Source organism: Zingiber officinale, chromosome 9A (genome assembly GCF_018446385.1).
Source record: "Zingiber officinale cultivar Zhangliang chromosome 9A, Zo_v1.1, whole genome shotgun sequence".
Classification (NCBI taxonomy): domain Eukaryota; kingdom Viridiplantae; phylum Streptophyta; class Magnoliopsida; order Zingiberales; family Zingiberaceae; genus Zingiber; species Zingiber officinale.
This window is the reverse complement of record NC_056002.1, coordinates 39,200,581-39,227,392: the sequence shown is the minus strand read 5'-3', so window position 1 is coordinate 39,227,392 and position 26,812 is coordinate 39,200,581. Positions and strand designations below refer to the sequence as shown.

The 26,812-nt window shown below is 39.0% G+C and overlaps 1 protein-coding gene across 2 annotated transcripts; it reads left to right on the top strand.

Moving 5' to 3' along the window:
- The first annotated feature begins 20,428 nt into the window (after positions 1 to 20,428).
- LOC122020809 (nuclear transcription factor Y subunit A-7-like) lies at positions 20,429 to 25,498 on the top strand. Of its 2 annotated transcripts, none has more exons than XM_042578838.1 (6): positions 20,429 to 20,563; positions 21,475 to 21,747; positions 23,005 to 23,153; positions 23,589 to 23,660; positions 23,802 to 23,966; positions 24,932 to 25,498. In XM_042578838.1, exons 2-6 carry the CDS (start codon positions 21,720 to 21,722, stop codon positions 25,181 to 25,183), a joined length of 666 nt encoding a protein of 221 aa, XP_042434772.1. In that variant the 5' UTR covers positions 20,429 to 20,563; positions 21,475 to 21,719; the 3' UTR covers positions 25,184 to 25,498. The 2 variants fall into 2 exon arrangements, with proteins under 2 accessions (XP_042434772.1, XP_042434773.1); XM_042578839.1 differs by having other exon boundaries at positions 23,802 to 23,961; positions 24,932 to 25,070.
- The last annotated feature ends 1,314 nt before the right edge of the window (positions 25,499 to 26,812 follow it).

The window sequence follows — 26,812 nt, the reverse complement described above, 5'->3', positions numbered from 1 at the left end:
TGATAAGTGACTCCTAAAATCTCTCAAGAGGGACTTGCCACTACGATCTTCCATAGTGACTTTTTACTTTAACATTTCTCCGCATCAACCTTGTACTCTTTGAACTAATCAAAGTACTTAGTCTTGCGGTACATTAAGTAAATTTATTTGTATCTTGAATAGTTGTCTATAAAATAGACAAAATATTCAATACTACCTCTTGTCTGGATAGTCATAGGATCACACAAATCAGAATGAACCGATTTCAACATATCTTTGACTCCATACCCCTTGAACTTAAAAGCTTCTTGGTTATTTTCCTTCCAAGTAAGACTCGCAGGTTGGAAATATTTCCACTACCAATGAACCCAAAAGTTCATTAGCTACCAATGAATCCTACTCAAGTATAACCTAGCTTTTAGATGCCAAAGATATAATTGGTTCATTTCCGAAGGTTGCTTTTTCTTAAAATTAGAAGATGTGTTACTAATTTCCATTTGTTGCATCGTGGGAGTTATTGGATTATAAATTGTCAACCATCATACCAGAATAGATAACTTCCCTATTTTTCTTGATAACAACTTTGTTATCAAAATAGACACAATATCTATACTAGTTTAGAAACTGAAATCAGGTTCTTTCTAAACTTGGTACGTAAAGACAATTACTTAAAATCCATATTTTATTCTTATCAAAGGATAAACATCTCCCACTGCAGCTTTTACAGTAGTGCCCATGTGGACGGTGATTTACCTTTCATTTAGTTGTCGGGTTTCCTGGAACCCTGCAATGAATTGCAGACATGATTAATGGCATCTTGTATCTACACTCCAGGTTCTGGTAGATAACACCACTAGACATGTTTCAACTAATGAATTAAATACACCTAAATTGTTCTTAGATCTAAGAAGACAGTCTACCTTAATGTTCAAGTCCTATTTCCAATCATTATAATTGGGACTACTAAGTCTTTTTCTATAGTATGACTACTATGGATTGACAAACATCCTAAGAATCACAAAAATATTTGGTCAAGATCAACTCCTTAAAATCTCCATAAATTTTGCGTATACAAAATCGAAGAGGAGATTTTATTCATTAATTTTATTATCTCGTCAACTTTACTTTATGACGAATAAAATTAATAGTTGATCTGTCTTTGATCAAATATTTGGTCAAAACTCTTTGAATTTAAAATAACATTGATTCCTCAAACAATATTATTTAAATTCACCAACACCTCAAACACCGTGAATTTTGCATGCCACGTTAGTGTGGACGTATACAAATTCATCATTTGTAAGAGGAGGGTTTTACCCATTGACTATCTCGTCAATATAACCTTTTGACAAATAAAATTACCTCAAACACCATGAATCTTGTATGCCACGTTAGTGTGGACGTATATAAATTCAAACATTTGTAAGAGGGGTTTATTAATTTTATTATATTGCCAATCTAGTTTTATGACAAATCAATAGTTGGTTTCCCTTTGGTCACACAAGTGATAGTAGTGACTCCGTTGGGGAGGATACTATTAAATGTGTCTAAGTGTATACCATTACTTGACACTAAGTCCATTAATAAGATTATGTCCCTTCCGTTGGGGAAGATCACACGCTCTTAATTAACTTCCTATAGTCATCCAAAAATGGAAGTCTGTTCTAGTGATCCACAAACAAGCTCATCCGTTATGGAGGAAGGCACTCAGAGCCAACGCGCAAGTTTGTTTGCATCACTTACAAACCAGTAATGGAGACCATGGGGTTTACTTAAAAATCCCTCTCCCACTTAGTTATTTATAAATGAGGAATTTTAACTATGCTAGCCTACTAAATATGTAAACCAACATGCACACACAGCACAATATAAAAGCAATAAATAGAAAATCTAATTTTCAACTATTATGGCTTTTATCTCTAGTTGTCCTCCGTGTGTTGTCATCCCAAGCTGCTGCCATATTTGGCCACCGCCACCAGGACTAGCTGTCGCATCCATCTTGCTCCTAGTTCCGCTGTGCCTCTAGTCCTTAAAAGGTTCCACGCTTTGCAAGATTCGATCCGCGACATAAATAGAATTTTACATTTTTGATCCTATATTCCATAAAAGGAATGTACATGTATCTAGATCAAAAATAAAATCCTAATCAAACTAAATACAGCTCCTGCTGTATTTTATAATACAATCATACACATACATATAAATGCCCTTGACATGTCCAAGGGTCCAATCACACACATAATAACTAAAAGCCATAATAGTTGGATCCTGCATCCACAAAGTTAGCACATCCTACTATTAACATGCCTAAATTATGTATGACATGTGCATAATTAAACTAATACCAAATACACAGAGGCAAAACCCTAGCTCTGATACCAATTGTTGGTTGCTACTCGGAAAACCTAGAGGTTCCACTGTACAAAAATTTTGTACAAAGGTCTGAACCTTTTCCTAGCTACCATGTGTTCTTTTAAATTAAATTTTGGATCGCCTGCGGAACTTAACACGTTTGATCCAAAACTTAATCTATTTATTCTTTTAGGTTTTGACTTGGATCTCCTGCGGAACTTAACACATTCGACCCAAATCACCTTAAGTTATTAATTCCATTAAATATTAATTTCCATAATTGGTTCCCAGTACTGACGTGGCGAGGCACACGACCTTCTTGGATATGGGAGCAACCACCACCGACTAGACAAAACCTTTTATAGAAAGCTAATATTTAATTTCCTAAAATAACTTTAGGTTAACCGAAAAGAACAATCAAATCACAAGGAAAAAAAAACAAAAGAACACAACATCGAAAAACATATTCAAAATTCTAGAATCGTAAGCCTCTTGTATTTGGTATTATTTCCATAAATAACTAGTATGATGCGGAAAGAAAAATTACTAGTTATACCTTGTAGAAAAACCTCTTGATCTTCTATCGTATTCCTCTTCTAACCTCGGACGTTGTGTGGGCAACGATCTTCCGAGATGAGAAACCACCAAGCACCTTCTTCTTCTCCTAGCTAGGTTCGGCCAACACAAAGAAGCTTCACCAAGGACGAAGAACAAAACACCAACCAAGCTCCAAGGGATACAAGCTTTCTCTCATTCTTCTTCTTCTTCTCCAAGTAGTATCCGGCCACCACAAGAACTCCAAGCAAGAGATAAGTTTCGGCCACCACAAAAGAAGAAGAAAGGAAGAGGATGGCCGGCCACAATAATTTTCTTCAAGGATGAATAATTTCGGCCACCACCGATGCTCCAAGGGATGCTAGAGATGAGACTTGCTTTCTCTCCTTCTTCTCCTTCCTTGATCCGGCCACAAACAAAAGCTCCACCAAGAAGATAGGTTTCGGCCAACAAGAGGAGAAGAGAGAAAGGGAAGGGTCGGCCACCACACCAAAGAAAAGAGGGAGAAAAATAATAGAGGTTGTTCACCATGAAGGCACCCCTACCCCTTCTTTTATATTCCTTGGCTTTGGAAAATAAGGAAATTTATTTATAATAAAATTTCCTTAACTTTCCTTGACAACAATTAATTAAGAAAGAATTAAATAAATTTTCCTAATTAATTGTATGTGGCCGGTCACCTCATGTAGAGCAAATAGGATAATTTTAATCAACAATTAAAACATCCTTTTTTGTCTTTGGAAATTTTAAAAAATAAAATTTCCTTTTAAAATCCCTTCATGGTTGATAAAAAGAAATTTCTATAATTTTAATTTTCAACATGTGAATAATTTTTCAGAGAAAAATAAAATATCTTTCCAATCTACAAATAAGGAAAGAGATCTAATCTCTTTCTTTTAATCCTTTTGTAGATCTTTTTAAAGAGAGATATTTTAATTTTAATTCTCTGTAATAAATTATATCTTTCACATAATAAAAATAAAAATTAAAATTCTTTTTAATTTAATGGGGGCCGGCCACCTAAGCTTGGGTTCAAGCTAGGGTCGGCCACCCATGAACCAAGGCTTGGCCGGCCCTAGCTTGAATCACAAGCTAGCTTGGCTGGCCCCTTTCTCATGGGTATGAAGGTGGGTATAGGTGGGTATAGTACTCTATAAATAAGAGGCTACGATAGGGACCGAGAGGAGGAATTGATTTTGGTATCCCGATAAAATTAAGCATCCCGTGTTCGCCCCGAACACACAACTTAATTTTATCAATAATAATTCATTCCACTAGAGAACTATTATTGAACTACCGCACCAATCCCAAATTACATTTTTGGGCTCCTTCTTATTATGAGTGTGTTAGTCTCCCTGTGTTTAAGATATCGAATGTCCACTAATTAAGTAAGTTACTGACAACTCATTTAATTAATATCTTAGTCCAAGAGTAGTACCACTCAACCTTATTATCATGTCGGACTAAGTCCACCTGCAGGGTTTAACATGACAATCCTTATGAGCTCCTCTTGAGGACATTATCAACCTAGTAGCTCTAGGACAGGTTTTCCTTTTATAATCAACAACACACACTATAAGTGATACCATTTCCCAACTTATCGGGCTTATTGATTTATCGAACTAAATCTCACCCATTGATAAATTAAAGAAATAAATATCAAATATATGTGCTTGTTATTATATTAGGATTAAGAGCACACACTTCCATAATAACCGAGGTCTTTGTTTCTTTATAAAGTCAGTATAAAAGAAACGACCTCAAATGGTCCTACTCAATACACTCTGAGTGTACTAGTGTAATTATACAGTCAAGATAAACTGATACCTAATTACACTACGACCTTTCAATGGTTTGTTCCTTTCCATTATGGTCGTGAGCTACTGTTTATAATTTATAAGATACTGATAACATGATCCTCTGTGTGTGACACCACACACCATGTTATCTACAATATAAATTAATTGAACAACTACATTTATCATAAATGTAGACATTTGACCAATGTGATTCTTATTTCTAGATAAATGTTTATACCAAAAGCTAGGCCTTTAGTATACACTCTAACAGAAATCTCGCCACAAACTCGCACAAGCACGTTAGGTACACAAGAACACTTTGGAGACTCTAATAGGGGTTAACGACCTCTATTTTCGTAAACCATGGCCAAGCACCCTGAGCTCTCTTAAATAAAGCTCGGGAGGAAACACCAAGCTTTGTTTTCCGCCATCAGTTAACTGGTACAACCACCAGTCGACTGGTCCCAAGTGAAATTCGACCGTTACAAGCCAACGATAGGCTAGCAGTCGACTGATGAAAATACCAATCGATTGCTACAGTAACACTACAGTAATACTATTGTACTACTACAGTAACGCTACAGTGCTACTACAGTACACACTGAAATTTTACCCTGAGTATAGTCTCTTATGTACTTGTCCTTGCCAGTACAACCTAGACCTAGCCTTCTATCCTCCTTCATCAGCCTCGTGTCCCTTGGATGCCTCCCCATCCTTTATGCCTTGCCTTCTGGAACTTCCATCGACCTTGTCATTATTGTTGAGTCTTCCTTTGCCAAGAAGTCACATCTCTGGGACTTCATCCTTTGCCAAGTCACATTTGGATTTACATTGTTGTACCTTTATCCTGCACACTCACAATGCATATCAAATACAACAATAAACATAACTTAAACCTTTGCCCAAACATCAAAACTTAAGACACTTAGATTGCTCCAACACATAATATTAATTAATTCCTACTTGCATGGTCAGACACGCTTTTGGAACCCAAGCTTCAACTTGATTCTTATTTTGGTTAACTAATGATATAAAGGATTTGTTAGTTGAGTTGGACTTGTATCCAAGTCCGGACTTGTTGTACATAGTTCTTTGTGATCCAAGTCATATCGAGGTACTTGGATCTAGTTGTAAATTTTTGTATTTTATTTTATTCTCAGATATAGTTAATTTTTTATTCAAGCATGCAATAACTTTAAAGAATTTTCTGCTTAACTAGAGTATACCTCATCGGAACCTTTGGAAACGAGCACGGACTCGTGGCTTGATTCAGACCCGTCTTCCGATTCGTTCTTCGATTCTGTTTCGTAAGCCATCAGCGTGAGGTAGTTGGAGTGCTTCAGTTCTCCTCCGTCTGATTCATCTCCGGATGATTCGTCCCACGTCGCTTTGAGGGCCTTCTTCTTCTTTAGATTCGAGCAATTAGTCTTGTAGTGCCCCTACTTGTTGCATCCAAAGCATGTCACATTTTTTTTTGTTAGAGTTGGAGGTAGAGTTGATCTTTTGCAAGTCCTTGCTGGTAAAGTTCTTCTTTCTCCTAGTGAACATTTTTCTTACCAAGTTATCCAGGTATTCTTCATCATCTGAGTCTGGGTCTGACTCGACTTTAGGTTTCGAATTGGATTTGGACTTGTCTTTTGATGACTTGCAATAAGAGCAAGACCTTTCTCGGATTTGGTGTTAGTCTGTTCATGCAGTTCTAGCTCACAGAATAATTTATCTAGTTTTAACTTTGACAAGTTCCTCGAAATCTTATAGGTATTCACGATGGATGCCCACAGTGCATTTCGAGTAAATACGTTTAAGGTATACCTTATCAGATCCTGGTTCTTTAATTGGCGACGGATTGTGTGAAGTCCATTGAGGATGCCCTTTATCCTCGTGTGCAGCTTACTGGCAGTGTCACCTTCCTGTATTTTGACATTAAATAATTTGTTTAAAAATAAATCTCTCTTTGTTACCTTCGCATCGTTGGTTCCCCTGTGCAGTTCTTTGAGCTTGTCCCAAAGTTCCTTTGCGTTTTCGTGTGGGTCGACGCGATTCAACTCTTCTTTTGTTAGTCTATACTAGATTGTGTTGAGGGCCTTGAAGTCATTTGTGCTTTTTTCTTCATTTCTGGATTCCAATTTTTCGAGTCCATTGGAATTCTGATGGTGTGGTCGACTGGAGCCTTGTACCCTTTGATAATGCTGAACCATTGGTCGTAGTCTATTTTGAGGTATACCTCCATCTACTTCTTCCAGTATGGGAAGTCATCACCGTTGAATAGGGGAGGATGAATGGTATTGTACCCTTCAAATTGTGTCATTTCACAGCTGTAGAAAAAAACTAGAATGGGGTACCAAGATTTGATCTTGGATTAGCAGTGTTTGAGATATATTTAACAATATAGAAAAATTTGACAGGTGTTGCACCAATCTCAAATTAAAATTGAATGAAAAAATTATTTGAACAGGTAAAATTTTACCAATTCAAATAGAATGCGAAAAACAAAAAAAAATGATTTCCCCGGTTTGATTGGTAGTTGCACCAATTCAGAGCAAAACCTACTCTGATACCATCGCACGTGAGAGGGGGGGTGAATCACGTGATTTTCAAAAACTTATCTTTTCTGTTTTAAAATCAAAGTATGAACGTGACGGAAAGAAGAATGAGAACATAAGAAGACACGAATAATTTACTTGGTTCGGAGCCTTTGGCGACTTCTACTCCAAGACCCAGGTCCCACTGACCTATCGATGGGTAATCCACTAAAGGCCTCTTTTGGTACCTCCGGAAGAGAAAATCAAGTACAAAGAAAGTTCAACAAGTGCAACACACTACACTTGTCCTTTTGCAGTAATTAATTATAAAAGGAAATTATCGACACTTAAAGATTAAAGTGGGAGTGCTCGTGTCAATTTCGGTCTGCCGATCACGATTGGAAGTCCTTGGAGCAGTCGTCGGATGCAGCAACTTTGCAGCAGAGTCATAGCAGGAGTCCGGAGCAATCGGAACCTCAAATGAATGTGTAGTACCTTGTATATGTAGGACCGTTGGGCCGGCTAGAGGAGGGGGTTGAATAGCCCTGTAAAAATGAAAAGACAACCCTTCTCTAACTCTTAAGCTAACACTTGCATAAAGTAAATTAGCAGTAAGTAAAACCAAAAGAAGAGGCTCACAACTTGACTTGGTTACAACCAAGGAGGTTGTTAATCCAAGGAATGAACGTGCACTAAAATATCTCCTTCTGACGGAGAAGCCTCTTACAGCAGTGAAATCACAAAAGACAGAAGTTAAACTAGAACAGAAGCGCGCAAGTGTTTGGAATGTAAATTTCTGAGTTAATTCAAAGCTTCTAGACCAAGGCTATATTAATAGCCTTGGTCGGGGCGCTTGGCAAGGTTCCGGGCACCCTGGGGGGATAAATTTTATCCCCCAATGTTCAGATCAAGTCAAAGCTCGATCCGGTCAAAAACTGACTCCCGGGCGCCGGAAGGGTTCCGGGCACCCCGGGCTTGTCCGGGCGCCCCGGGCAGTTCCAGGCACCCCGGATGCTGAGTCAACTCTGGTTGACTTTCGTCCGGGTCCTCTACTCCGGATCCGTTTGATTGGATGATCTCTGCTATCCGGAATAGGGCTCACCCGAACCCAAGTTCCGGTCTTCTCGAGCGGGCTTCCCTCCGGGTTCTCATCCTTCGGAATTGCTGCGTGTTTCCTTCTCGTCCGCCGGCGTACTCATCCGCAGTCTTCATCCCTCAGACGCACCGCGTGTCGTCCTTCTCGCTAGCTGCGTCTCTTGCTCCCCGAGCAATCTTCCGCTCCGGCTTTCGTCCCTCGGAACCACCGCACGCTTTCTTCTCGTCCGCCGGTGTACTCTTCCGCAGCACCTCGTCCCTCGGACTGTCGTCCTTCACGCTAGCTGCATCTTCCACTCGACTACATGTGCTCCTAAGCTCCTGTACACTTAAACACAAGGTTAGAAACACACAGGACCTAATTTAACTTATTGATCACACCAAAACAACCTTGGGATTCCAACAATCTCCCCCTTTTTGATGTGATCAACCCAAGTTAAGCTAGGGTTAAAATAGACATTAAATAAAATTAAGTAAATTAACTTAATTTGTAATTTAAGAGCAAAAACTAAAATAAGTTAATATTTTGGTCTACCTCCCCCTAAACTTATACTAATCCTTCTCCCCCTTTGATCATAAAAAAATAGGATTTCAAGAAAAACAATCTAAGGGATAAAGACTTAGAAAAAATATTTTTAAACAAGTTCTAATTTTTTTTTTTAATTAGAAAATTTTTTTAAGTACTTTAAGCTGAGATTTCTAGTTTCAGGAAAAAGTTTTAACTAAGAAAAAAGTTTTAACTTAGGAAAAAATGATTTTTGAGAATTTTTAAGCACAAAAAAAACTGACTTAGGCGGTTTTGCAAAAAAAAAAAATTGTTTCTAAAAACTTTAAGCAAAAATTTTCAATTTCAAAACAGCTTTAAACTTTAGGCAAAAAAAAATATCTTCTAGAAATTTTCCTAAGTTAACAAAAAAAATTATTTTTGAGAAAAAAGATTTAAGTCTTTACAAAAATTATTTTAAAAAAAAATCCTAACTTAAGGTTTTATGAGTAAGAATTTCAGGTAAAAATATTTTTTTAAGCATAAAAATATTTTGAAAAAAAATGTTTGAAAAATTTTGAAAGCATTAAGTAATTCTAATTTTAATATGCTTTGACAGAAAGTTAATTAAACATTTATTCCAATATTTTGGCTTCTAGGTCGTGGCGAGACACTAGGCCATCTTGGTTATTGGAGCAACAACCACTTCCTTAGACAAAGCCTCAAAGAGAAATTTATTGTTTAATTTTCTGACTGAAAAGCGCTAATTTTAATTTTAAAACTTAGACTAAGCAAGATTTCGGAACCCAATAAAGGTTCCAGCCTACTGGATTGATTAAAAATTTCTTAGGGACATATTTTCTAGAGATATTCTTAATTTATCCCGAGTGATATCTATAATACTAATTTAAATTTTTAAATTTTCTAGAATTAGATGAGCATGCATAGTTTTTCAAATTATCTATTTGAATTTTCAGATCTTTATTTTCTGATTTCAATTTTTCATTTTCTAATTTTGATTTATCTAATTCTTCTAACGGGCAGGATCTAGCTAAAATTATTTTTAAAATTTTTATTTCTTTTTCTAATTTATAGTAGTCATTGGTTAATAAATTAACAAACTTAAAAAGTTTGTCGGAAGGAAGAGAACGTACCTGACTTACCTTGTCGAGTTCGTTGTCCGTGTCTCCCCCTGAATTGCTGCTTTCTTCTGACGAAGCTCCCCCTTCATCGATGCTCTTGATGCTCATCTCGGAAGAGCTTGAATCGCAGTCGTCGTCTTGATGACTCGCCATCAGTGCGAGTCCGGAGAATGCCTCGACTTTCGATTCAGACGACGTATCGTCCCACGTCGCCTTTAGGGCATTTCGCTTTTGGATAGGCTTATTACCCTTCTGCTTGTCCTTGTTCTTCAGCTTGGGGTAATTGTCCTTGACGTGCCCTTCTTCGTCGCAGTGGTAGCAGCGGATTGTCCTTTTCTTCTTCCCCTGCGGATGGTTAGTAGATATGGATTTACAAAGTTTCTTAAATCTTCTTACCATCATTACCATTTCCTCGTCGTCGAGAGAAGATTCCGACTCGGGTTCGTCTCTCGAGGCTTTGAGGGCGACGTTGTTCTTGGGCTCCTTCGTACCTGCACATCTTGACTCGTGCACTTCAAAAGTCGAGAAAAATTCTTCTAATGAAATTATTTTTAAATCTTTTGAAATGTAAAAGGCATCTAATAGTGATGCCCATTTCGAATTTCTTGGAAACGAATTTAACGCGTACCTGAGCGAATCTCGGATACTTACCTTTTCTCCGAGATTCGTGAGTCCGGTGATTATTTCTTTTATTCTGGAGTGCAGATGTGCGACTGTCTCATCTTCCCCAAGTCCCAGACTGGTGAGCTGATTGTGAAGCAGATCTCGTCTAGCGAGCTTGGCTTCGGACGTACCTTCATGCAGCTCGAGGAACTTCTCCCAAAGTTCCTTTGCCGAGTCGTAGCGCCCGATCCTGTTGACTTCATGAGGTGGAAGAACGCTTAGCAGATGGTATTCTGCTTTGTCGTTCGCCACGAATTCAGCCTGCTCCTTTTTTGTCCATTGACATTTTTCCTTACCTTCTGGAGCTACATAGCCAGATTCCATTGTTAAGGTTAATTCAAAGTCTGTAGTAAAAAATACCTGCATCAGATTCTTCCAGGTAGTGAAATCCCCTTCGTATTTCGGAGGGTGGATGCTTGGTCCGGCCATCTCGTTGCTTCGTTCGGCGGTTAGTCCTCCTGAAGCGCCTCGGCTCTGATACCACTTGTAGGACCGTTGGGCCGGCTATAAGGGGGGTTGAATAGCCCTGTAAAAATGAAAAGACAACCCTTCTTGAACTCTTAAGCTAACACTTGCATAAAGTAAATTAGTAGTAAGTAAAACCGAAAGAAGAGGCTCACAACTTGACTTGGTTACAACTAAGGAGGTTGTTAATACAAGGAATGAACTTGCACTAAAATATCTCCTTCTGGCGGAGAAGCCTCTTACAGCAGTGAAAGCACAAAAGACAGAAGCTAAACTAGAACAGAAGCGCACAAGTGTTTGGAATGTAAATTTCTGAGTTAATTCAAAGCTACTGGACCAAGGCTATATATATAACCTTGGTCGGGGCGCCTAGAAGGGTTCCGGGTGCCCTGGGGGGATAAATTTTATCCCCCAACGTTCAGATCGAGTCAAAGCTCGATCCGATTAAAAACTGACTCCCGGGCGCCCGGAAGGGTTCCGGGCGCCCCGGACTGATCCGGGCGCCCTGAGCTGGTCCGGGCGCCCCGGACAGTTTCGGGCGCCCCGGATGCTGAGTCAACTCTGGTTGACTTTCGTCCGGGTCCTCTGCTCTGGATCCGCTTGATTGGGTGATCTCTGCTATCCGGAATAGGGCTCACCCGAACCCAAGTTCCGGTATTCTCGAGGGGGCTTCCCTCCGACTTCTCGTCCCTCAGAATTGCTGTGTGTTTCCTTCTCGTCCACTGGCGTACTCATCCGCAGTCTTCGTCCCTCGGACGCACCGCGTGTCGTCCTTCTCGCTAGTTGCGTCTCTTGCTCCCCGAGCAATCTTCCGCTCCGGCTTTCATCTCTCGGAACCACCGCACGCTTCCTTCTCGTCCGTCGGTGTACATTTCCGCAGCACCTCATCTCTTGGACTGTCGTCCTTCACGCTAGCTGCGTCTTCCACTCGACTACCTGTGCTCCTAAGCTCCTGCACACTTAGACACAAGGTTAGAAACACACAGGACCTAACTTAACTTGTTGATCATGTTGGTGCAACCTTAGGTCGAGGTTGACCTGGTTGACCCGACTCGAGTTGACCTGACTCGAGTTGTATTTTGATGTTTGACGAGAATAGGAAAGTTGTATCTTGATGTTTGACAAGAATACAAACTTGGGAGATTGTGGGTACAACCTTCGGTCAAGGTTGACCTGGTTGACCCGACTTGAGTTGACCTGATTCAATAAAGTCCAAGTATGGAGACTTGGCACGGGAAAAGTCCAAGTATGGAGACTTGGCACGGAAAAGTCCAAGCAGGGAGCTTGGCACGGGGAAAAGTCCAAGTATGGAGACTTGGCACGGAGAAGTCCAAGCAGGGAGCTTGGCACGGGAAAAGTCCAAGTATGGAGACTTGGCACGGAAAAGTCCAAGCAGGGAGCTTGGCACGGGAAATGTCCAAGTATGGAGACTTGGCACAGAAAAGTCCAAGCAGGGAGCTTGGCACGGGAGAAGTCCAAGTATGGAAGCTTGGCATGGGAAGTCGGAGAGGGCTCGGCAGCTCGTTCTCCGGACTAGGTCAGAGAGGGCTCGGGAGCTCGTTCTCTAGACCGGATGAAGTCGGAGAGGGCTCGGTAGCTCGTTCTCCGGACTAGGTCAGAGAGGGCTCGGGAGCTCGTTCTCTGGACCAAACGAAGTCAGAGAGGGCTCGGTAGCTCGTTCTTTGGACTAGGTCAGAGAGGGTTCGGTAGCTCGTTCTCTGGACCGGATGAAGTCCAAGAGGGCTCGGTAGCTCGTTCTCCGGACTAGGTCAGAGAGGGCTCGGTAGCTCGTTCTCTAGACCGGACGTGGAAGTCGGAGAGGGCTCGGTAGCTCGTTCTCCGAACTAGGTCAGAGAGGGCTCGGTAGCTCGTTCTCTGGACCGGATGAAGTCGGAGAGAGCTCGGTAGCTCGTTCTCCGGACTAGGTCAGAGAGGGCTCGGTAGCTCGTTCTCTGGACCGGACGTGGAAGTCGGAGAGGGCTCGGTAGCTCGTTCTCCGGACTAGGTCAGAGAGGGCTCGGTAGCTCGTTCTCTGGACCGGATGAAGTCGGAGAGGGCTCGGTAGCTCGTTCTCCGGAATAGGTCAGAGAGGGCTCGGTAGCTCGTTCTCTGGACCGGATATGGAAGTCGGAGAGGGCTCGGTAGCTCGTTCTCCAGACTAGGTCAGAGAGGGCTCGGTAGCTTGTTCTCAAGACCAGGAAGGCCTTAGGATTTAGGGATGAGAAGCTCTAAACATGGGCATTGGATCGGTCTGGTGACCGATCCAGTGATACCTTAATTATCTGATCGGTCTGGTGACCGATCAGTAACCCAACAGAAGCTTTTTGTGGGTTAACTGATCGGTCCGTAGAACGATCAGGAAGCAATGTTATCCGAGGAAGCGAGGGGATTCAGAGAAGGGGGGATCGGTCCACAATCCACCCATATCCTGATCGGTCCACAGACCGATCAGGGATACAGGACCGATGCCTAATCGGTCTGTGGACCGATCAGGGACCTCCTGGACCGATCAGGATGGAGCCTGATCGGTCCAGGCTTAGCCGTTGTGACTCAACGGCTAGATTTCTGGATTCTTCTTTGTCTTCTTCGCAGGTGCAGCATATAAGCCTCTACAGTGAAGGTGAAAAAAAAACTAATTCTTCTTGTTCCTCACTACTGGGATTTGAGCTTTGCTGAGCTCCTCTTTGCTGAAGCTTCGTGTGAGCTTCCCTCGACTGGTTGATCAGCTGCTGTTGGCATCATCCGTGAAGTTACTGCTTCATCAACGGACTCCAGTCGACGAGAAGAAGGCAAGCAAACTTGGTAGAGTGTATTTACATTCATATTATCCATTGTTTCTTATTTTATTTCTTGTACTCCTTTATTGCTGTTGCAAAAGAGATTGTGGCGAGGTTTCTCCACCCAGAAGGAGTTCATATTAGCCGGTTATCCGGGGTCTCATCCACCGACGGATTGATAGGTTTCGTCCACCTTACGGACACGCCGAGGAGTAGGAGTATCATCTCCGAACCTCGTTACATCATCGTGTTTGAGGTTTGATCTTCTCCACTTTCGTTTCTACATTGTATTTCCGCTGCGCTAACCTAAATTGTAGGAAGAAACGATAATTTGAGGTCGGCTATTCACACCCCCCTCTCTAGCCATCCGAAGGTCCTAACAGATCACACCAAAACAACCTTGGGGTTCCAACAATCTCCCCCTTTTTGGTGTGATCCACCCAAGTTAAGCTAGGGTTAAAATAGACATTAAATAAATTAAGTAAATTAACTTAATTTGTAATTTAAGTGTAAAAAATAAAATAAGTTAATATTTTGGTCTACCTCCTCCTAAACTTATACTAATCCTTCTCTCCCTTTGATCACAAAAAAATAGGGTTTCAAGAAAAACAATCTAAGGGATAAAGACTTAGAAAAAATATTTCTAAAAAAGTTCTAAGTTTTTTTTTAAAATTAGAAAAAAAAATTTAAGTACTTTAAGCTGAGATTTCTAGTTTCAGGAAAAAGTTTTAACTTAGGAAAAAAATGATTTTTGAGAATTTTTAAGCAAAAAAAAAAACTGACTTAGGCGGTTTTGCAAATTTTTTTTTTGTTTCTAAAAACTTTAAGCAAAAATTTTCAATTTCAAAACTGCTTTTAACTTTAGGCAAAAAAAAAATATCTTCTGGAAAATTTTCTAAGTTAACAAAAAAAAATTATTTTTGAGAAAAAAGATTTAAGTCTTTGCAAAAATTATTTTAAAAAAAAATCTTAACTTAAGGTTTTATGATTAAGAATTTCAGGTAAAAATATTTTTTTAAGCATAAAAATATTTTGAAAAAAATTATTTGAAAAACTTTGAAAGCATTAAGTAATTCTAATTTTAATGCTTTGACAGAAAGTTAATTAAATATTTATTTCAATATTTTGGCTTCCAGATCGTGGCGAGGCACTAGGCCTTCTTGGTTATTGGAGCAACAATCACTTCCTTAGACAAAGCCTCATGGAGAAATTTATTGTTTAATTTTCTCACTGAAAAGCGCTAATTTTAATTTTAAAACTTAAACTAAGCAAGATTTCAGAACCCAATAAAGGTTCCAGCCTACTGGATTGATTAAAAATTTCTTAAGGACATATTTTCTAGAGATATTCTTAATTTGTCTCGGGTGATATCTATAATACCAATTTAAATATTTGAATTTTTAAATTTTCTAGAATTAGATGAGCATGCATAGTTTTTCAAATTATCTACTTGAATTTTCAGATCTTTATTTTCTGATTTCAATTTCTTATTTTCTAATTTTGATTTATCTAATTCTTCTAACGGGCAGGATCAAGATAAAATTATTTTTAAATTTTTAAATTTTTTTCTAATTTACAGTAGTCTTTGGTTAATAACTTAACAAACTTAAAAAGTTTATCGGGAGGAAGAGAACGTACCTGACTTACCTTGTCGAGTTCGTTGTCCGTGTCTCCCCCTGAATTGCTGCTTTCTTCTGATGAAGCTCCCCCTTCATCGATGCTCTTGATGCTCATCTCAGAAGAGCTTGAATCACAGTCGTCGTCTTGATGACTAGCCATCAGTGCGAGTCCGGAGAATGCCTCGACTTCCGATTCGGACGACGTATCGTCCCACGTCGTCTTTAGGGCCTTTCGCTTTTGGATAGGCTTCTTACCCTTCTGCTTGTCCTTGTTCTTCAGCTTGGGGCAATTGTCCTTGACGTGCCCTTCTTCGTCGCAGTGGTAGCAGCGGATTGTCCTTTTCTTCTTCCCCTGCGGATGGTTAGTAGATCTGGATTTACAAAGTTTCTTAAATCTTCTTACCATCATTACCATTTCCTCGTCGTCGAGAGAAGATTCTGACTCGGGTTCGTCTCTCGAGGCTTTGAGGGCGACGTTGTTCTTGGGCTCCTTCGTACCTGCACATCTTGACTCGTGCACTTCAAAAGTCGAGAAAAATTCTTCTAATGAAATTTTTTCTATATTTTTTGAAATATAAAAGGCATCTACTAATGATGCCCATTTCGAATTTCTTGGAAACGAATTTAACGCGTATCTGAGCGAATCTTGGTTACTTACCTTTTCTTCGTGATTCGTGAGTCCGGTGATTATTTCTTTTATTCTGGAGTGCAGATGTGCAACTGTCTCATCTTCCCCAAGTCCCAGGCTGGTGAGCTGATTGTGAAGCAGATCTCGTCTAGCGAGCTTGGCTTCGGACGTACCTTCATGCAGCTCGAGGAACTTCTCCCAAAATTCCTTTGCTGAGTCGTAGCGCCCGATCCTGTTGACTTCTTGAGGTGGAAGAACGCTTAGCAGATGGTATTCTGCTTTGCCGTTCGCCACGAATTCAGCCTGCTCCTTTTTTTTCCATTGACATTTTTCCTTACATTCTGGAGCTACATAGCCAGATTCCATTGTTAAGGTTAATTCAAAGTTTGTAGTAAAAAAATACCTGCATCAGATTCTTCAAGGTAGTGAAATCCCCTTCGTATTTCGGCGGGTGGATGCTTGGTCCAACCATCTCGTTGCTTCGTTCGGCGGTTAGTCCTCCTGAAGCGCCTCGGCTCTGATACCACTTGTAGGACCGTTGGGCCGGCTAGAAGGGGAGGTTGAATAGCCCTGTAAAAATGAAAAGACAACCCTTCTCGAACTCTTAAGCTAACACTTGCATAAAGTAAATTAGCAATAAGTAAAACCGAAAGAAGAGGCTCACAACTTGACTTAGTTACAACCAAGGAGGTTGTTAATCCAAGGAATGAACGTGCACTAAAATATCTCCTTCTGGCGGAGAAGCCTCTTACAACAGTGAAAGCACAAAAGACAGAAGCTAAACTAGAACAAAAGCGCACAAGTGTTTGGAATGTAAATTTCTGAGTTAATTCAAAGCTTCTGAACCAAGGCTATATTTATAGCCTTGGTTGGGGCACCTGGAAGGGTTCCGGGCGCCCTGAGGGGGATAAATTTTATCCCCAAATGTTCAGATCGAGTCAAAGCTCGATCCGGTCAAAAACTGACTCCCGGGCGCCCGGAAGGGTTCTGGGCGCCCCGGGCTTGTCCGGGCGCCCCGGACTGGTCGGGGCGCCCCGGGCTGGTCCGAGCACCCCGGACAGTTCCGGGCGCCCCGGATGCTGAGTCAACTCTGGTTGACTTTCGTCCGGGTCCTCTACTACGAATCCGCTTGATTGGGTGATCTCTGCTATCCGAAATAGGACTCACCCGAACCCAAGTTCCGATCTTCTCGAGCGGGCTTCCCTTCGGCTTCTCGTCCCTCGGAATTGCTGCGTGTTTCCTTCTCGTCCGCCGGCGTACTCATCCGCAGTCTTCGTCCCCCGGACGCACCGCATGTCGTCCTTCTCGCTAGCTGCGTCTCTTGCTCCCCGAGCAATCTTCCGCTCCGACTTTTGTCCCTCAGAACCACCGCACTCTTCCTTCTCGTTCGCCGGTGTACTCTTCCGCAGCACCTCGTCCCTCGGACTGTCGTCCTTCACGCTAGCTGCGTCTTCCACTCGACTACCTGTGCTCCTAAGCTCCTGCACACTTAGACACAAGGTTAGAAATACACAGGACCTAACTTAACTTGTTGATCACACCAAAACAACCTTGATGTTTCAACAGTATATATGTTGTTGTAGGTTGCTTGGTCCAGCCTGCCTTATATAGGCTATGGAATGCGCCTTATATAGGCATGGAATACGCCTTCAACTGGTCAAACTCTATCCCAAACGGCTTGGCTCTTATCCACGATGACGTCCAAGTTTATCCTGCGGAAGGCGCCTTCCATGGCCATAGAAGGTGCCTTCTATTAACTGTGCGAAGGCGCCTTCCATGGCTATGGAAGGCGTATTCGGGTACTGTTCACCCGAAGGCAATTTCCTTCTTTTGTCTTGCAAAACAATGTTAGTCTAATAAACCTGCAAAACAAGTGTTAGCATAATTATAATTAAAGAATAGTAATTAGTTCCTGTCCTTCGTAGACCAGGAACTAGTCAAGGTCTCAGTTTAGAGATCCCAAATGGACCTAAACTAGACTGACGCCTAACGCCCCTTCAACCGGGACGCACTCTTATTTGGTCACTCTCCTCTAGTGACTTACCTTAATTTACCATCTTGCCAAACATCCAGTCAGCCCGTCGACCTGTTTGGACTTCATGTTAGCTATCCGGTCGGCCCGTTGACCTAGCTGGACTTCTTGCCAGATATCCGGTCAGCCCGTTGACCTATCTGGACTTCATATCAGCAATCCGGTCGGTCCATCGACCTAGCTGAATTTCTTGCCAGATACTCGGTCAGCCCGTCGACCTATTTGGACTTCGTATCAGCTATCCGATCGGTCAATTGACCTAGCTGGATTTCTTGCACACTTAATCAAGTGGTTAGATCGCAACAAAACCTAACTTAACTTACTTGTCATTCATCAAAATCCGAGTTGGACCGTTAGTGCAAACCGCACCAACAATATCAACGTGCTAACCACTAGGATAAAGCAACGCCCATTAAACTAAGGTAGGGTAAACTTTTTATAGTGTAAAATAAGGTAGGGTAAACTTTTTATAGTGTAAAATAAGGTAGGGTAAACTTTTTATAGTGACTGACCCCTACCACTGAGCGGCCACATATGTTCTTTAAAAAACATATTTTGGGGGAGAGATAGACTATTTTGCCAATCGAGTCACAGGTATATGACATATTTATACCTAACAATTTTACACAAAGTGGTGATGAAAGGTATAACTTGTACAAAATTTTCCATTTTCAATTCGATCCGAGTCATTTTCGTTCGTAGAACTATTTACTCGATCACAGACATTTCTATAATACCTCTAACAGAGGAACAAATAGTGGCACCTCATGCAACATGGTATCAACGTGTTAGCCACTAAGACAAAGCAACACGAATAAAACTAAGGTAGAGTAAACTTTTTATATGGGGGGCACAGTTCCACTTTGCTGCTAAGAGGACTCAAACACAGTACCTCAAGCAACTTTATGCAAATATTGCATTTTTATTTGTTGCTAAGAGGCCTCGAACCTAGTACCTCAAGTAACATGGTATCAATGTGCTAGCCACTAAGACAAAGTAATGCCAATAAACTAAGTAAGGTAAACTTTTTATAATGACCGGCTTTATCGCTGAGTGGCCCCATATCTCAAAAACCCCTGAAAAATTTTTTTAGGGAGGCATAGTTCCACTTTACTACTAAGAGAACTCAAACATAGTATCTCATGTAATATTATGTAAATATTATATTTTATTTATTACTAAGAGAGCTAGAATCCAGCATATCAGGTAATATGATATCAATGTGCTAGCCACTAGGACACAGCAACGCTAATTACTTGGGCATTTCTATGATTTGCTTACAAGTTGACCACCGCCTAATCCTACTTGCTGAGCAATTTCAATATGGAACGAACAACCTATTTAATCGAAATCAATATAATTTTTTTAACTCACGAGTCGATCGAATTTTTTAATAAAAATTATAGAAGTCAAACTAATAAAGTATTAATTAATTTAATTTTTTACCAAATTAATTAATTTTTTTAATAATAATAATATATTCTATCCGATTTAACTTTGAAATGAACGATTTTAAGAATGTGTGCTTATATTTCATTCCTGTGATAATTTTAAAAATATAATATCAAGAGATCATATAAATTATAAGTTGAATATTATCTCTTATTCAAATCTCTAACCATTATAATAGTCATAAAAGCAGAATGAAATAAATTAATTTATTAAATTTTAAAATTAAGATTGAATTGAATTAATTAACATAATTAATATATTTAAAAAACTGAGTTTTTATATTCACCGAATCAAATATAGTATCGAATATGGAACAATTCTGGTTGTATCGAACACGAGACAACCGTTGCGGTGGTGTGCCTAGTATGTACCTAAGGCGTGGTTGGCCAAGTCAGGTAAATATGGCCTAACTCATTTTACACCTCCACTAAACCCTTGCTGACCGCAGTCAGCATCTTCCGGCTGGGATCCTATCACACATCTCCACCACTCGTTTCGGGCTGCCCGCTCTGCCCCCACGTTAGTGGACGAGAAGAGGGACTCGCAAATCCCAATTTCTCGGTCCTCTACGTCAACTCATCAAATCCAACCATCCACGTGTCTCACGTTAACCCAGATCCTTAAATGGACGATCCTGATGGCATTTCTCTTTGAAGAAAAAAGATGGAGTGGATCACTGATAACCGCAGCAGCTCACCTACTTCCAAGCCATGGCCTACTTTAGAAAGAGTGGAAGCAAAGCGGGCCCCATCTGTTTCTCCAACAACCTCATGGTATTGTAAACGGGTGTTTCGAAATGCGTAGAGTATTACGGACAAATATGTTATTCCCTTCTTTATTTATTCTTCTTTTGAGATGTATTTATTTAAATCCCTAAATCGAGGAGGATAAATGCCGATGGAAGACGTACTCGTTCGCTGAGAGAGGAAGAGATCGTTTTCGAAGTTCTCGAACCTTCGCCATTTCAATCAAGCACGACGAGGACGAGGAGCGATCCAGGTACGCTACGAACGAAGGGCGGGCTGGTTCATGCAACGGCTTTTCTTTGGAAGTAACTAGGGTTTCTTAATTCCGCTTCTCTGATCTCGTTCCCTCGTGCGTGAATCTCTGATTCATCTCAGTTTGCGTTTGATTGGGTGGCATTCGTTTGGTTCGATATGGATGCCCATGATGCCTCAATCGAGGACCTTTTTTTGTTCGGGAATCGTCTTAGGGTTCGTATTTTTCATCGGAGGACATGGTTTCGTCAACTGAAATGGACGGTTTTTTTATAGGTTTTTGAGACGATGTGGACGGTTTTCTTGGGCGAGCTGATTTCGTGTAGAGTTGGGTGGAAATTTAACATCTTGATTGATCAAAATCTTTTCTTTGCTAAAATTGCTGGATTTTGAATCTTCATGGTTTGCTGTATGAATAATTCACATGGAGTGAAAGGAGAGTCGTTGGTTTATAACCAACTAATAATTATAATCCGTTGTAGTTTAGCATTGACTCGTATACAGTCCGTAACATAATTGAATTGATCATGACTGTACAGTGTAATGCTTACCTTTCTTAATAGATAATACAATTGCCATCTTTTTGCCTGATGGATTTTTTTCAATGTTTTTTTTTTTAAACTAATTTGAACGATTTCCTTTTATCTTTTGGATATGTCGATTAAAACTGTATCAAGTTTTTTTTTTTTTTATCAATTGTTTTCTCATGCTATATCATTTTATTTCCTTTTGCTAGATTGATTTCTAGTTTAGGTGAGATATTCATGAACCCTCATCCATGCCAAAATTTGACTGATGGATACCGGACCCTTTTTTATTTCAAATGAATCATAATGTATACCCATATAATACTTGTAATGCAGGATTATCTGTTTTACCTAATGTATTTTGTATTATTTGTGTTGTAACCAGGCATTTCGGCTTGGTATTTGAGGATTATATTCTTTGAGAACGAAAGGTTGCTTTCTTGTGGGGTATCTGCAAGATCATCTCTTATGGAATTTCATGACCAGCTTTCTTAGCTTCAAGTTCTGTTTGGTATCTGCAAGATCTGCTCTTTTTGAATATCGAGACTGGCTGTTTCCTTCAGTTTAAATAGGGCCTGAATCTCGCCATTCACTGGTTACATTGGTGGAAGTTAGAAATTTGAACAGAACATGAGTTCTTCGGGTCAAAGCTTATCTGGTGATTATCACTTACAATGATAATTTTCTGCTATTTTACCTGTACATTTTGGTTGGTCCTTTTTCAGTTAACCAACTCATAATTTCAAATTGTTAGATACTCTCTTTTCAGTAATATGTACTTGTGACACTTCTTATCCAAAGGTCTTTAATCTTAATTGTTTAATAGGAAACACCTTTTATATTGGGAGCTTAAGAGGTGCCATACTGGTAGATTAGCCTATCTCAGTTGGTGCTTATTTGTTGGAAACTTTACCGTTAGCTGCCTTAAAAATATAGGAATCACTGTACTGAGTGTGAATTGGTCCTTTTTTTTTTTTCAGTGGAGAATGCATTTAATAAAGTCTGAAGAATCAGGTTCTTATGATTCCTGTTCCATATAGTAAAATGCATCCTTTACCTGAAGGGAGTGTTCTACCAAAAATAGGAACCTTAAAGTGTTTGACAGATTTTATACCTGCCTTTGCTTGTAAAAATGTAAAATTTTCAGTTTACTTCTGGGTGATTCCTTTGACTTACTGATATACTTTGTTTAAAATATAGGAATCATTGTGCTGAGTGCGTAAAGGTCTTTTTCTTCAGTGGAGAATGTATTTAATAGATATCCTGAAGAAATCAGATTCTTATGATTTCTGTTCCATATAGTAATTTGCATTGTCTATCTGAATGGAGTGACCTAGGAAAAATAAGACTCTTAAAATGTTTGATACATTTTATACCTGCCTTTGTTTGTAAAATGAAGCATTTTCAGTTTATTTCATGGTGATTCCTTTAACTTACAGATATGCTTTGTTTTACTACCTCGTGTATTGACTATTGATGTTTTTAAAGTTTTTGTGTGTGTATTCTTTTCCTCCTATTGATGTTTTGATTGACTATTGCAAAGGAAATTTTATGTGTATTTTCATTTGATAGTAATGCACTGCTGCCCTTCTTCTGTAGACGGAAACCATTTTGTATAAATTTGGAGCTCTGCCGTCCATAATTAATGTTCCATTGTATTAATCATTAGGGCTTTGGGAATATATATATTTTGACAATTTTAGTTTTCTTTGTTAGATTCATCCAATATTGTACAATGATGCATTTTCAATGCATAGTTCCTGTTTCTTAGGATTCACGTTCATTCAGCCAGAGAATAAACCGTTACAACAATGATGCTATTTTGTTGTGTTTATATGTGCAGCTCAACCATTTTCATGTTTTGAGTGCTTGATGGTTGTCTATCTTATTTACTTTATGGTCTCATAATTTCCAGATAATAGTGAACTCGATGAACAGCAAGGGCAGGCACAATCTGAAAACCAACATCAGCCTTATGCAACTGCAAGCATGCAATCTGGTGCGGCGACACCCTTGATTGGGTACATGATGCCCACTGGTCAACTTGAAGCAGGGCAAGCTATGGTATTGTTCTTAAAATTGCTAATTTTATTAAATTTCTTGATACATCTTTTTCCATGACATTGTGTTATCTGAACTTATTATCTTTTGTTCAGTAGTTGAATTTTATGCAATATTCTTGTGGCTTATTGGAATATCTATGAAAATAAGCAAATACACTAATTCTTGTCTTTATCACAGTGTAATCTGGTCTTTTACCCATGTTGTATTATGATTATCTAAGTGGTCTGCATATTGGAGTGTTCCTAAATAGATGTTATTGGATTCTGAAGTAAATCGTTTCAGAATTTCAAAATTTTTCCGTGTCATTTCATTTGCATGCTTATGTCTTTGATTTCCTTTTATATGCTCAACCTCTGGTTGTGGTGGAAAAGAATGTGAATTTGTTTGCTTGACTGATCTTGACTAATTGTTGCTGAAAATTGCTTTTTGTGGCAGTCTCCAGCGGCTTACCCATACATGGATCCCTTCTATGGGGGAATGTTTGCAGCCTATGCTGGACAACATGTGGTAAAAGTTATCCCAAAACATGATGAATTATGACCATTCAAATATCAGTCGTTTCAGCGACTACAATTTTTTTTAATCATGGTCCTAATGACTTATCATCTATTGCTTATCTTCTCTCTTAAAATTGCCTATCCCATTTAGATCCATCCACAACTGATTGGGGTGCATCATCCGGGCGTGCCATTACCAACTGATGCCGTCGAAGAACCTGTATATGTGAATGCTAAGCAATATCATGGTATCTTAAGGCGTCGACAGTCTCGAGCAAAAGCAGAGTCAGAAAATAAATTGGCTAAAATTCGTAAGGCATGTGTGCCTCCATTATAAATGGAAGTGCATTCTAGTTTGATCTAGTATTGCTCTTTTATTTATGATTTTCATCTTCTAAAAGGATAAATAAATAACAAATTATCTCAGCATCAAATTTATTAGATGGATTATTTTGATTTAATTATTAGCATTCTTTAAATTCTGATGATTAGCTAGATGGTATTCCCCTAGAAGTTTCTTCTTACCTCATATGAGAGATAATTATATGAATAGAAGTAATTGGGAGACCTTCATAAGCCTTGCATGTCAGATGTTTACTTTCAGCACCTTAAGAATTTTTACAATGGACGAGTCGATATTATTTTCTGAGCCTAAATTAATCTGTGGTTTTGATTTAATAATAATCACAGTTGATGCTTGCCCACTGCAGCATGTGTTTAAACTATCCATTGAATTCCTTTTGCATGATAACAGAATTGAATTTCCAAATTTCAATCAATAGGTTCCCTGGCCAAAATTATGCCAACATGATCAGAGCTTTCAGTATCTTGCTGCCTGAGCAAGTAACCCAACATGTAGCGTGTATCTACATCACATTATCTTAGTAGTATCGATAAGCTCCTTTATCTCTTTTGACTATTTTCATCTCTGTTTCAAACCTTCCCTGCAGGGAGACCATAGCAGTAATGTGGCATTTTGAAATTGTTAATCTTGTTGGTTTGACAAATGCCAAACAATGTGCAAACCTATACTGTTAGTAATTCGTACTATAATTCATATATGTTAGTCTTAGTTTCCTTTTGAAGCTGACTTTGTCATATTCAGTTGTTTTTAAATATCGTACAAGTTTGACATTCTAATTCTTTTAGATTGTCATCACAGATGTATATTCTATGGCTATTCCATAATATAGTATGTCGCTTGCTAATATCATGTTTCCTCAAACTCTTAACAATCAAAACATGGCACTAATAACACAATTCAATGTTGACTCGCTACAGCCTTACCTTCATGAATCGCGTCACTTGCATGCTTTAAGAAGACAAAGAGGATGCGGAGGTAGATTTCTTAATTCCAAGACTGATGAGGCAAACCACCAGAGCGAGTCCCAGGGAAATCAACAGAAGGAAGTTGCTTCAGATAACAAGCCCCAAACATCCAACCCACCAATCTCTGATCACATTCAAGACCTTGCTAAAGCTGCAGAGTCTGTAAAGACACCATCCGGAAACGAACCAAAGAAAGCGTCATAAAATTCTTGTCGCAAGAGAACTTATGAACGTGCAAAAGAACAGTGTTTCTGTACAGTGCTTGTGAGGATTCCAAATAGCTTAGCTGCAGGTTCATACAACAGTCTCTAAGTCTTTAGCTGTCGCTGTGTTTCTGGGAGATTTTTAGCCGTGTTAGGATTCTCGATAGAATTATGTAAAAGGTTGTACTTTACCAGGTGTTGTTTTAGAGTTCTTTTGTTGCAAATATGTTTGATTAAGGAGTATCTGACGGTTATTTCGTGTTCTATGAATTCTAACAATTTGTCTTAGAAACTAATAGTAGCCTTCTTGTCAAAATCTCTCAATTGTTTTTTTTTGGGGCGAATTATATGTGGAAAAGCTCATGATTGTTTTAACCGTTGATGTTTGTTTCCTCATCGAATTATCTTGAAGATTGAATTCTTTTATTTTTATTTTTGGTTAATAATTTCATTCAAAATGCTTCAAACTTTTCTTGCTAATATTTCTAAATAGCATATTCCTTGTTCTTTCATGGAATGCATCGTGCTTATAGGTCAAATTTGCTAACCGCATACTGATGGAGGAATGGAGTGTGTTGAATTTGATGATCCATGTCATGATCTTCTTCTTGTTAATCTTCGATTGTTCGAGTTTGTTCGATTTGTTAGTTTTCAAGGATCACCATTTATATAAACGATCACGTAATTGAGTTGGTGCTCTGATGGTAGAATTGTATCATAGGATGATCGACTAGATGGTAGATTGTGTTAAAATTAGTCTCCAAAGAAAAGGAAACCTCACAAGCTGAAAGTTTTCACAAGTTAGTTTGAACCATAACAACTCTAATTTCTAAATCTTTCTTAAAAATATATATATGAAAAAAAAACTAAAAATTTAAACATTTATCAAGTATTATCTTAATTATAAGAATGAACCAACACTTGAAGCCTTCCACATAAATGGATATAAATGAATCGAGCGGAATTAAAACTTAATTATGTTTTTACTTATTTATTTACTTTTGTTCAAGTTTATTAAAAATCTTATTTAGTAAAGTTTGAACTTATTTTTATAAATTATGTTTAATATTTATCTAATATATAAAATTTATATTATAATTTGATATTATATAAATTTATAAATTACTATATTTGAAAAGGAATAAATTTATAATTAAATTTTATATGTTAAAAAATAAATTTATACGCTTTAAACCATCAATACTAGCGCAATTTGTTAGGTTTACTTCCAAATGAATTTAAATTCTAGTGTTTCTCAATAGCTCTATTTTAGGATCAAAATTTTCTTGTTCACTTTTTGTAAATCAGAGGATAGTTCATAATATAATTACGATCAAATTATGATCATGATTCGATCGTAATTGATTACGATTTCTCCTTGAATTCACCTTCTGACCCTATAGTTTGGGTCGGGATGGGCAACTGGAGTTCGTTGACGATGGACGGATGGTCAGGCTGTCGAGCGTCGAGTGAAGGGCGGCCTCCGACAGTCTATCCCGACCCAAATTATAATTTGAATGAGAAAATGAACCTAAAAAAATATCATAATCAATTACGATCGAATCACGATCATAATCTAATCATAATTACATTATAGACCATCACTGATTAAAAAAAATAGACCAGAGAG

Coding starts and splice junctions, on each gene's coding strand:
- LOC122020809 (XM_042578838.1), top strand. CDS start 21,720: ATGAGTTCTTCGGGTCAAAGCTTATCTG. Junction 23,154..23,588: donor TTGAAGCAGGGCAAGCTATG/GTATTGTTCTTA, acceptor TTTTTGTGGCAG/TCTCCAGCGGCTTACCCATA. Junction 23,967..24,931: donor AATTGGCTAAAATTCGTAAG/GCATGTGTGCCT, acceptor GACTCGCTACAG/CCTTACCTTCATGAATCGCG.